Genomic DNA, 13,231 nt, shown 5'->3' with positions numbered 1-13,231 from the left:
TAATCGTGGCGTGGCAAGAAAAACCTAGGACACAGGCAACAACAAAGAACGTGGTTAACACTAGGAGCTAGAGTTCAGGTTAGACGCTGAGGCGGAGAATCTAACCCAGTAGGTTCGATGCTCCAGCGAAGATCTGATCACCGCCTGCTGCTTAAATCCTGGCTGGTCTCATCAGTGGTATTAGGAACACCTGTGGAACAATAATTAGTGGCGCCGCCCAGAGGGCGGAACCAAAACCCAGATCCTCACAGGTACTTGATGCCTCGAGTTTTGCAGCGTCACATGCTGACTGACAGACAGGAAGAAAGATGTTTGATGCAGGAAATATACATATTTTAAATTGTTAGCATGAAATGTATATGTTGTGTGACTAATTTTCTTGTCAGTAATATACTAAGCAAAAAAAACCAAACAAAAACAATGACAAGTAAAGAACATTAGGTAAACTGTCAAAACTATTAAAATGTCATTGATAAGGTTGAGGGATGTCACATTGGTTTGCAGAGTTTGGCACATGTTAACACAGGTGTATTGACTAAGATTAGCTCAAATAGTTTTAGGTTTTCAAACAACTGTTGCATTGTTTCTTAAGTTATTTCAGAGGAAACTGCAAGTATGTGTTGTAGTGATCAGCTGTTGTTTGTTAGAATGCTTCTCTTGTGTTGCTTTAGAACTGAGAAAAACTTCGAGCTCATCTTCATCTGTTCATCTGTTTCCGACACTCTTCATCTCCTCTGCACATCCTGTCTTCTCCTCTCTTTTCAGTCTTGGTCATAGAAAAACCAAGATTCGGATTGAGGTCTTACTGCTGTGAGGCAACAGTACTAACCATTACACCACTGTGCAGACTGGCCAGTTGTTAAAATTGGCTTCCATGATACATTTATTGCTTTGTGAAAACAAATTAGAATGAAACTTGTCAAAAAGTAGTATGATCAGTTATATTCTCTCAGCTGCTTACTACTTTCCACGTTAGAGCTTGTGAAACATTTTACCCTCTCTGTGAGGAGCATATGTGTAGATAACTGTTAACAAGCAAGATCATTTATTCTCTAAGCCAAAAATAGTTAAGGAAAGTTCGTATCAAGCAGGGAAACTTAGGTGAATTCTGTTTTAAGATGCTTCTGAGTTGCGGCTTCATTGTTGCCCATTATCGAATGTGAAAGGGTGATAATGTTTTTGCCTTGTGTCTGTGTGGGTGTAAACTTTGGATGTACAGTTACAGAAGACTTTTAAACTCTACAGCTTTATTTAAATACAGGACTTTTTAGCACTTGGATGGTAAGAACTGAATTTAAAATAATCTAAATAAATGGAGACGGATCAACATAATGCTTGAGCAAAATAAAGTCTACATGGTTTTGTACCTTTAAAGAGGAAGATGTAGTCTTTGGGACTTTTTCAATTTTTGTCTTCTCTTTTACTATTCCCAAACTAAGACTCTTCATATTCAAGCAGCAATCAGAAGCTCTCTAAACGTTCTCTGTGTCGTGTGTTAAACGGACTGAAACCATTGCTTCAGATTGCTTCAGATTAGCCTGGAGCTCTTCAGATGTTTTTGTGTTGTTTCTTTCAGTCTATCTTTTACAAACTTTATTTTAGCAGCACAACTTTAGATGCCTTTTAACAGCTTTATGACAGTACAAGTACTTGAAAACTTTACAAATTGTTGAAACCCCAATCTTTTTCTCCTTCTTTTGCTCACATCTTTAAAGTTAGTCTGCCCAATTTAACATTTTCTTTATTTCTAATAGAACAATAATTGCACACATTTATATGTATTAACATACATGTTTATCTTTAGTTAAATCTGCTTTCAATTACTAAAGAACCTAGCATCACTGCAGAGAGAAGACAGATTATTAGTTATGTCAGATTATGTCAGTTATGTCCCCCCAAACAATCTCTGAATGACTATCTGTGTCTGTGCTTGTGTGCCTCTTGCCCACTCTCTCTGGCGCTGTTAGATTTTCTCCCTCCCTCTCATTTTCTATGCCATCTCTTACTCATCCTCTCCCCTTCTTTTTTCTTTTTTTTTTTTATCTGCCGGCTCTCTCTCGCTCACTCCCTCTTTCCCCCCTCACAACATTCACTTCCTGACAAACACTGCCAAAGGACTATCAGGAGCAGCACATCCCCAGATTCCTTCACTCATCTGGAAGAAAGATAGAACAGACAAGAGAAAAGAAGAAAAGTTTAAACTGTACCAAAGGTGTTTGGACATTTTGGATGTTCTTGTTGGCTGCTTGTGGCTTCAGCCGTGATGGCCTCCAACGGAAAATAAGAAGTTTTTGGAGACAGAAAAGAAAAACCTGCTTGGTCAGTTCAACTTACCTTTTTTTTTTTGAGTCGTCTCATAGTTTACAGAACTTCTTCACCTGTCTCAAGTCAGAATCCTTACGTGTGGACTGGTACAGTTGCGGCAGAAAGTGGAGGAGAACTCAGCTGTGCTAAACTTGGACAGAGTGTTCGGATTGGGTGCGGTTGTGTTGCTGGCCCGACTCAGACCAGCCCGACTCGGCTCAGTGGAACAGCGCTGGGCGATGACATACAGAGATCCCCCAAGATGCTGAGTCTGGATGGGCTGGAGATGATTGCTGTGCTGGTGGTCATGGGTCTCTTCATCAAAGTCCTGGAGCAGTTTGGGATGTTTGAGCCAGTTGGTGGGGAAGGTAATGGCCTTTTTTTTCCTACAAATACAGTAAAGTCTAAAGTAAGAATTTAGTGAAACAGTTCTTACTTCACTGCCCTTTCCTTCTACTGCTCAGTGGGCGGCAGTTCTATCTAAGGGTTCCTGTTACCTGAGGTCCATGAAACACACTCTTCTTCTCAAACACACACACACACAAATAAAGAGTAACTTTAGCTGTGTGTGTGGCCTCTCTCTGCCCCTAGGGTGTGTGCTTTTACCTTTCAATCGATAACACTATGGACAGAGTGGGTCTGAGTGCTCTGTAGAGGCGCTAGTTTCAGTGAGGGAGCGTCAGCGTTACTTTTAGTACTCGCATTAGCTTATAACCTAATGTATATAAAGGAGAAATATAGCTGTTCTTCAGATCATGGGTCAGAAAGCTTTGTGGTTTGATTGGTGTGATGTTTGTTGACCAACTTATCTTCTCTAATAAATTATTCTATAAATAACTTTAAGCTTTATGTAAAAGAGGCAGAACTTCAAGTTCATGATGATTTGAAGTTAAAAAAAAAGTTTATTATAAAAAAGTCTCAATTAGAAGGACAACTCAGATTTAATGTGTTTGATTGACAAAAGACTTAATTAAATTAAAAGCCTAATATTCCTTGAAGGAATGCATATCTCCCATTGCCTTTAATGCCAGTGTTTTGAACTAACATTATCTTAGGCTGAGGGACAGAGTTACAGCTGTTTTGGTCAAACTTTGTGAATGACGTTATGTGCAATATTGCAAGATCTTGCATTATCTGTTAGCACCTGCAGTTCGTGTAGATGATGACTCTCCAATACTACCACATCAAATTTTAACTTAATATCTGTACAACTGACTGAGTTATAGTCAATTTTGGGTTGGGTAGGCTCCATTAGCCGTAGTCATCTTGAATCAAATTAACTCCAAAAGTTAATTAGATGAAGATGAACATCCACTGAACAAAACCAATTTTGTATTTGTTAAGTTTGAGCTTCTTAAAAATCTACCAACTTGTTCATAAAATATTTTGCAAATATTACAAACAAAGAAACACATACGGAGTCACAGGAAAAATATATTATCGTCTTCTGTGATGGGCCATAATCAGTTAGATAAGGCAAGGACTGTGTATCGTTTTCCAAATGATGCAATTAGATGTCAGTATAGAGCTGACAGGAAAGCTTCTTGTCCCTCTCTGGCTCACCTGCAGCAGCTGTCATCATGAATCAAAGCCTTTATTGGTCAATTTATCAGGATACCCTAAGTCTGATCTACTCAGCGCTGTTCACACCCCCTTATCACTAATCGTTCAGGGACAAAAAGAGAGACATAAAGATATTTCTGGATCAAGTCTTCAATTTTCTTTTCTAGTTTTCTGTTAAATCCAGGCACCAAAGGCACTCTTACAAGATCTTGAATTTTTTTTTGTCTATAAGTATTAACTTTGACACCACATACTCTAACAAAAGCGAGTCACTGTATAAGAGACAGGCTTACTTTGATAACTACAGAAAGATTAAAAAAACTTTTTTTTTTTTCGGGTACATTATTCTGGACTCTATGCTACAAGAGACACTTTTCATCTTTGATGCACTTGCTGGACTGCGCCCAGCAGTCAAGGTGGGCCAGTAGCTCAGTCATCTAAAAGTTCTTCTTGGAAACCCATTATCAATACCACTGCACTCTATAAACATGTGCACGCAGACACAAACAAAACACTCGCAGACACAAACATTAAAGGCTCAATTTAAAGTATAATTTCATTTTTAGTGAGCATCGTTCTTCAGTATAATTTGGCTATACTTTATGGAAATTGCAGCCCTAATGAGAGTAGGTTGGTGTGTGCCAACTCTTCTGTGAGTACTTAAGCTAATGAATTTTTTTTAATGGAGGATCTCAGTCCAGATGGCAGGATGACTGTGGGGCTATCTGCAAAAACGGTTCAGAGCCATTCTTTATATGAGCGAGTAATATCCACTTTATGTACAATAATGATCGACTTCCAAAGTATGTTTATGTTTATATGGAAAGTAACTTCTGCCATGCATGTTTGTTTCCATGTCTTCCCATGTGTGCATAAAACTCATCCTAAATTTACTCTCTGCAGTTCAGTGTCAGTATTAAAAGAGACAAAAAAATAGATACATTTGACTTATTTTGTGAGACAAGTAGTGTGTCATCTTGTTAGCAAGATTGTGCCAAGTGTGGGGAAAAAAAGACACTCTGGGCTCATTAATTTAATGAGTTGTGCTGCTGACCCTGCAATAAATAAACACACATTTAATGCCACACAAGTATTTGGGAGAAAAAAATGAGGAAACTGGACATGCGTTATTGAACGACTATCAGAAGCACTTTGGCCTGGAAGTTTATGAGGTACTGATGGATTTAAAGCTAATGGCTAACAACAGGAGTGTGCTCTTTGAGTTTATGAGGTGGATATTGAATGGGATGTGCTGAACTGGACTGAGTGGCTGAGAAAAGGATTTCCTAGAACACAGCACTTTGCTCCACCTTGAGCCTTGTTCCACAGCCTGATAAAAGTAGTTTATTTCAGCTTCAGAAACAAAGTAAATTGAAGACCTTCCATTCCTTGTAGGATTGCATATCACCCATCACCTTTCATCAGTTTGAGACTAAGATCAGCTTGCTGTAGCCTTTTTGGTTAAACCTTAAAAGTAAAGCTTTGTACTACCTCATGTGATATTGTCAGATGTCACGCTCAAAAAACATGTTGTGAATGACGCTCAGCTATGACCACATCCAATTTTAGTTTGATATCTGTGAAACTGACTGAGTTATAGCCACTTTTGTGTTTTTCAAGGTCAACTGTGGCAGCCATATTGAATCATGTTGACTCCAAAAGTTAATCAGCTGTAAATGTACATCCCTCTGACTATTTCCTGGAAGTTTCATTAAAATGTGTCCAGTTATTCATAAGATATTTTGCTAACTGACAGACACACTTACACAGCCATGGGCAAAAACATTAGTGTCCACTTTTGCCTTGTGGAGGAGGGTGATAATTACTGCACCTATTCCCTGGATTTACATCTATCTTTCTAAGAGGATTTGATGAACTAATTAAAGTCTACAATCAGCTGTTTATGCTATGATTTTTTTTAATGATGTTTCTAATTACTTACATCTAAAGGCAGCATTTTACTATATGTGCCACAATCTTTTTTTATCTTAGATTTTTTGTAAGTAAATTGACCTGGCACTGGACTTGATGAGATAGTGGATACCAGGGACATGTTCAAACGCTGCTTCATCACTTCTGCAAGGACTTTGATTTTCGAACATCTCATTTCAATTCATTTTTGTTTTAGCCTTGGGACACGAGCCACATTTTAAACCAACTTGCAGATTGCAATTCTCTTATTTCTGCAGTGCTGCATGCTTTCTGGTTTGTGTTTTTATTTTTAAGATAGGTTTATTTAAAAGAGTTAATAGTTCAGAGTTGAGTTTAAGTAACCTGGGTTCTTACTGAAAGGTGACAAATGAATAGGATGAGAAAATGATTATACAGATGGTGCACTGATTAAGTGCTTTATTAGCTGCTTATTAAGGAGCCAAGTTTGATTGAAAGGCAAACTTGTAGGTCTGTTTTCTTACGCTTACCTATTGTCCTAAAATATGAGTTATAACTGACTAAAAACATTTGAATATGGAAAGAGCAAAAGTGGACTTTGTCAGAAATTCCTCCAGGATGCTCTCTAAATTAGATGCTTCACTTTTCAGGAACCATCAGGGACCAAAAAATCTCTAAAATGAAGATGATGGAGGAATTGTTTCCATCACAATAATTTGAATTCATAGAATATTAATTCTGAAGAAAAATATGAGGATTTAACAGGATTAGAAAATGACAAAAGCTCAACTATTTCCCTGTACATAAACATATAGTGCATTTAAATTTATTTTGATGTTCTAAAATAACTACACTGTACTACCTCATAGTTTAATAGTAATTGTGGGAAATCTGTTTACACAGTAACAGTATGAGGATTGCTCTTTGTAAATAGAACAACAAAAGCTAGATGCCTCAGATGAAGACATAAAGGGTTTGGCAGAATTGCTATATTAAGAAATGGAATCAACTTTATGTCTGATGAGTTAGGAATGTGAGTATGACATTGGTGAAAGAGCAAGTAAATTGTTTGGTGGTCAGCAGAAGACCCATTTGTGTTTGAGCACGTTCACCTCATTACATCCATCTGCCATTATTTTAATGATGTTTCATTAAATAACCAAGCTAATTGAGCATGTAGTGTGTGTGTTTGTGGTTCCAGAAAATTCTGATGAAGCCGCAGTGCTTCACAAACTAATGGTCCTTTAGCCATCACCATGGAGTCTCAACAGGAAAGAAGGATGTCAAGGTTAGGATTTTCTAAGAGTGAAGGGTTTAATGTCTGCTGAAACATCAGAAACAAAGGCAGGTGTGCAGTCGACAGCATCTTTTGGAAAACACTGATTTTGTCAAACTTTATATAGACTAATAAAACTGGTGTTCGTGTAGAGGAGACTGTCCTCGTTGTCCTTGTCTGAGGCTTTTTCTCTCTCTGCACCTCTGATGGCTAGCCAGTGAGAAGATGAGAGCTTGGGACACGAGGAGGATCAGACAGGGGATATTTAATACGCAGCTCTCTCTCTCTGTTCCCCCTCATCCTTCTTCTTCTCTCTCTTTCGCTCCTCTTTCTTCCTCCTTTCCTGTTGCTGAGTCTTTTTTCCCCCTCTGGCATAGCATCTCTTCATTTGATTACGTGCGCCTTTGTTGTTATTTGTGTTTGAATAAGCACTGTATTTGTTTGGCAGTTAGTCTGAAAAAGCAGAACTTCTGTTTTCCTTTTTTAAGGAGCAGGCCTGTGGAATGATGATAACATGGAGAACAAAATAATGACACAAGTAGAACCTTCCCCTTGAAAAACTGCTGAGTAATTTACTAAAACATGATTTTCATTAACTTCAGGTGTTTAGTTGCTATAACCAATTTTGTCTTTATCTGTTACTTATAGTAAAGTGTCTAAACATGGTGTCTAGCATGTATATATAAGACAATATCAATTCAGTTTGTTGTTGATTTAGCATCAATTTTGTTGTTTGGTTTCTCAGTATGTCTTTGTTGATATGATTTAAGTTTCTGTTAAAAAGTTTTTTATTTGAAAGCCATACTTTTTATTTTGTTGGCTCTGCACTCTAGTTCAGTCAGTCTTTCTTTCTGCTCTCTCAGTGTATATAAACTCCAGGTTTTCAGTTGTTCTCTGCTCAGCTCGTCATTTCCTGCTTCCTTCTTTGTCCAGTTTTGTCTGCTCATTCTAAGTCAAGTTAAGTTCATTTTGCTTTCAACATGGTGAACATGTACAAAGTAAAATGACCCTCATCCTAAATCCTGCTTTACCACATTTCTGTAGTTAAAGTTAATATTAAACAGACAGTGGACTGTGTTACATTTTCAGAAGAAAGCTACAAGTTTTCATCATTCTGCTGCCAGTTTGATTCCTATTCATGGCAGCATCCCAGTAAACATTTGAGACAAGTTTCCTGAAGACTCCTGCAGGCTGGTTGAGTTTTGTTCAACAATTTACCAATGTTTTGTTCCAACACAGAGACGCGTTGTTTGGCTGGGAGCGTAAATGTAGTTGTGTTCATGTTTGGAATCAAATTTTTTGACTCCAGCCCTGTTAGCTGCTCGAAACTTTTTTCCTTTCTCTCTTTCTGTCATATCGATCCATTCAGGATGTTTTCTTTATTTGGTTCCTGGCAGGAAACATCAGAGAGGAGTGTTTATGCCTTGATGGAAATAAGTTTAGAGGATTGTTGCATGCGATGCAAATCCAATTTAGATTGAGTACTTTACACCACTCAGAAATTAAAAAGAAAAGAAAACATGATGAGATGGAAAGAACATGAAAGTAGGTGTGTCAAAGAAAAGCTGGACTTTTGGTCACAATGTCAGAGCAGCACATTGGTTATTGAAGCTTTCTGCTTTGTAATTCTGCGTGTGAAAGTGTTGGAAATTATGATCGTTCATCACCCTCCCACAGTTAGTCTGGTCTCTGCTGCTGAATGTTAATGAAGAGAAGCAGACAGCACAGGTAGAGTTCACTGCACTTTGGAATAGAGCTGCAAATGGATTACCTTACAATATACTGCCCCCTACAGGTGGAAAAGTGAAATATTACAGATTATAAGCCTTTTGTTTTCAAGTCTGAACAAGTCGTTTTCATCTTTTTTGATTAATTAATGCTATATTGATATAGTATGTCAGGAAATACATGTTTAAAAATGTCCATTTGGTCTCAAAAAAATTTAGTCAACATTTATTGTCTTGCGTGATTAATTCCAAATCAGAAAATACATTTAAAATGTACACAAAATTTTTGCAAACATATTAGTTTTTGATGACTAAATCTGTTTCTGAGTAGTTTCCTACCTGTCTATTTGTAAAACTTATAGAGAAATTTTTAATTTACCACACCTGACTGATGACAAAAACATTTAATTAAAAAAGGAATTTTTAGATTTCTTTTCAGTTTAGATGGTGTTCATGTGGGCAGAATTATCTTTTTGATGCTCAAAAAGAGAAAAGCTTTTTGATCATGTCATCTTTTCATTCTGTTACAATTATTCAGGGTTTTTTTTTTGTTCGTTGTCCCACATTGCAGTCTTAAAAATATCTTCAAACACTAATGGTCCATGCAAATAGATCTTCTATTTCATGTACCTAATTGAAAACACACTAGCCAATTTTGAGCACCATTTGTCAATGACCCCCTCTGTGTCTCCTTGGCAGCATATGTTAATACACACACACACCACACCCCTGCACACATCTTTCTCTTAGACATTTTAATCAGTTTTGAGAGAAATAATTGCCCAGGTAGACATCTAAATATGGAGGCATTTCAATTACGAGATGTCTGGCTTCAGGCAAACTACGCCTCACGGAGACTAATCAACTAAGACTGATTAACCTCACATTTTAATAAAGCCGCTGTGTGTGTGTCTACACACGTGTCAACATCTACCGTTGATTAAAATTCATGCAAGTGAATATCCAATGTTATTTTGGGAACAGAGCATCTCTTGGGAATTCTTTGCGCCATCTAAACATTTTAGGCTAAAATAAGCTCATTCTGAAGGAGCCTCACTGCTCTTACAAAACCACTGAAATTGTTCATAGATAAGAACTGCGGGGGTCAATGAGAATGACCACACCCAAATGAACTTTGTCTGGAAGCTGTTTCTGTACTTACCACTAGTCTGCTAAATATATCACACAGACTATCAGTTTCCAAGTAAATGGAGCAAAACTTTCACTCAGCTGGCAGCAGATTGCACAGAAGTGACAGCTGTCATATGAAGAGCTTGGTAATTCTGCTATTTACCCAACTTTAATACCCATGTAATTGTCAAATTTGCACAATTCAGAGCAGATACTAGCGTAACTGTTGTCTCAGTCCTTCTGCATGACTGATTTCTCTTTGAAGGAAAAGTTGCATGTAATCTAGGTGTCTAAAAATATCTCACCTCTCTGCCAAATTTAGCCCGCAATGTTTTATTTAGTAACCCAAGATTCAAAATCAGGGCATAAAGGGTTGCAATTACATCAATGGTGAAGCTGAACTATTTGTTACCATTATTAGAAGTAACTGCAACAGTAAGATCAAGGATTACTACCTTACAGTACGCTTGGATCATAGGGCTGTCGTGTCTGAACAAAGACTGAGGAAATAAAGAAAGACAAAGGGATCTCACTATCTTGCACTTCTGCCACATGATATCATAATGCTTTAAATTAAAAAACAGTGACAGATGGAGGTGGTCAGCCTTGATCTCACACACTTTCATCCATGACTTAACTTTGTTTAAGATTTTACTGGCCTCATTATGTCACTGTATCTAAAATCTATCTTATAGTAATCGTGTTCATAAATGCAGTCAGATTATTCAGCAATAAAATCCTACAGATTACCAGCTGTGAGGTGATCATTTTCTTAGTAATATTTAGTAATTCTGCATTTTTGGGGTTTTTTGTTTGTTGTTTTTTTTTTTTTTTCAGTATCCATGACATTGATTGATGAATTAAACCTGAGCACCATCTGTGCAGAGTTTCTCGTTGGGAGGGAGTTGCTTGTTGTCTGTCTCAGAGTGCAGCTTCTTTGTTTTACAGAAAACCTGCATTTTCAGCATCAGCATGTGTTGCCTTTAGGAATCTAAGATAAAATAAGATTGCATGAAACTTAATTGATTCTCTGTTTATGTAAGACCTGCAGATGTTTGCAGCGGATGTTAAAGGTCAATGCAGCTGTGTTGTATCGAGGTTTAGTTTGGTATAAATTGATCACATCTCACTGAGTTATACTGTACATATTACTATGTGGAATTTCAATAATCTTAATTATTACCAACCACCACAAAAAATAGGCAATCATATATCCACCTCATGTTTGTGTGTTGCCTGCCTGTTAGCAAAATACCTCTATAACCACTGGATGGATTTTATTGAATCTTTTAGAAAGTAATGATTAGATGTACCTCTACAACACTGAATTAGTTTTGGAGCCATCACAGCCAGCTGGCCTCAGAAAACACAAACCTGGCTGTATATATTTGGCATTAATTATTGGAGTCAACCCTGTCTGCCCTTTAGCAAAATATCTCACAAACCACGTGACAAATTTTAATGAAATTTTCTACAACTGATTGCCTTCAGGAGTCACCCTCATTCAAGATGGCCTCACCAGCTAATCAACCTTAGCGAAGACAAAAATAGCTATGACTCAGTGAATTTTCAAGATATCAAGTGGAAATTTGGCGTGGTGGTAGTCGAGGGTCAACCTTATCACATATTCCATGAGCTAACAGATCATGCAAGAGCTTTGTTTAAAACTTTGGCATGCAATACAGTGGACTATATGCATACCTTTTCAATTTAGTTTTCAGAGGCTGATGGGGTTATAGTCTGTTGTGGTGTCTAAGTTCTTGAGAACTTAAAGGACTGAATCGCATAAATACACACACACACACACACACACACACACACACACACACACACACACACACACACACACACACACACACACACACACACACANGTTCTTGAGAACTTAAAGGACTGAATCGCATAAACACACACACACACACACACACACACACACACACACACACACACACACACACACACACACACACACACACACACACACAAACCCACTCCAACTCAAAGACAAGCATTCTTGTGGTTTCTTCTTTTTTAATTCTGTTTTTGGTTTTCATGTCCAATTCTTTCAAGATTTTGATCATCTCCATGTTCCAGATGATGAAGCATGACATTCTTTCCCAACTTCAATGTTCAGCCTGTCCATGATTGCACATGTGATACATGTTATACCCAGATTTCACCTCCAGGCTGTGTGTTTGTGTGCACATGTGTCGACTCTACACTCAGGGGAGATTGTCACATCTGTGAGTTTGCCCACCGTATCTACTGGGTCAGATGCTTCAGCCTTCTGTCGTCACAGTTTTCCCCTCTGTATCTCTTCGTTTTTGTTGTTTTCTTCTTTTGCTCTTCCTCCTGCATTCTCTTTTGGATTTGTAATTGGATTTTTGCTCTTCTCCTGCTTGCTGTTATTTCCAAGATAACAGAAATTCATCTTTTCCAGCGTTTCTTCTTGTCCCATCTCTCATTTTTATTCCTCTCATCTCTCATCTCTCATCTCTCATATGTGTGCCCCCATGTTTCCTGTCTCAAACCACCTCGTTTCACCTCCTAAACTACAAGTAGTACTCCATCATCTTTCCCACCTCTTAAATTTCTCATCCCTTTCCTATTTCCTCCCTTCACTCAGTCCCGTCACTGACCCAATTAAGCTTGGGAGGGACACAGCAAGTAGCAGAGTGATGGAGGCGAGGCAGAGAGTGGAGAGAGTTTGAGAGTCTGAAGCCCAAAGAACCAGGGAGAGTCAAAAAAAAATTGCTACCAACCTGTCAGGACCCACGGTGCAGACTGTCCGAACTTCACCCGGAACTTAAACAACCTTTGACAGGCTCGGCAGAGGTGGGGGTGGAGGAGCAAGCAAGTCGATATTCCTTTCCTCTCAGGGAAGAAGAAACAAGGAGAATAACAATCCACCTTCTGTGAAAAAAAGCGAGGTGGGGATCTGCACGGAGTTGGGATGGCCGAACACTGGCATATAGAGGGAGACTGAGGAGACGGTGAATTTCTACCTTAAAACTTAAAGGGGTGGGGGGCTGGGGGTGTTGCGAACGCCATCACCCCGAGGCAAGTGTGTGAACAAAAGCAGGGGGAGAGGAGAGAGGAAAGGATGCATTTGTTCTTCCAAGACAAGTGGGAGGTGGAGGGGCTGCAGACTGTAGGCATCCTCCTGGTGGTCTGCAGCTCCCTCAAACTGATGCACTTTCTGGGGCTCATCGACCTCTCTGTGGCAGGTAAGAGAAGTGTTTAGAAAGCAAGAAAAAGAGGCATTGAGTTTGTCAGAATATTTAATATGAAGGGGGGGACATGAGGGGGGATCACATCCTGACAGAAGGGGGGGGGGGGG

General features: G+C 38.6%; 1 protein-coding gene across 4 annotated transcripts in view; it reads left to right on the top strand.

Moving 5' to 3' along the window:
* Positions 1 to 13,231, top strand: part of LOC108234101 (Kv channel-interacting protein 2) — a 103,572-nt gene that overhangs the window by 79,715 nt on the left and 10,626 nt on the right. The window contains exon 1 of one of the 4 annotated variants that reach the window (XM_037973743.1): positions 11,862 to 13,111. The exons of the other annotated variants lie outside the window; for them this stretch is intronic. Within the exon in view, the coding sequence (XP_037829671.1) occupies positions 12,995 to 13,111 (117 nt within the window). The 5' untranslated portion in view covers positions 11,862 to 12,994. Of the gene's footprint in view, positions 1 to 11,861; positions 13,112 to 13,231 lie in introns of those variants that run through there. 4 annotated transcript variants of the gene reach the window in all.

This window comes from Kryptolebias marmoratus, linkage group LG22, assembly GCF_001649575.2.
Source record: "Kryptolebias marmoratus isolate JLee-2015 linkage group LG22, ASM164957v2, whole genome shotgun sequence".
Taxonomy (NCBI): Eukaryota; Metazoa; Chordata; class Actinopteri; order Cyprinodontiformes; family Rivulidae; genus Kryptolebias; species Kryptolebias marmoratus.
The sequence above is the reverse complement of the archived record's forward strand: the minus strand, read 5'-3'. Positions and strand labels throughout refer to the sequence as shown.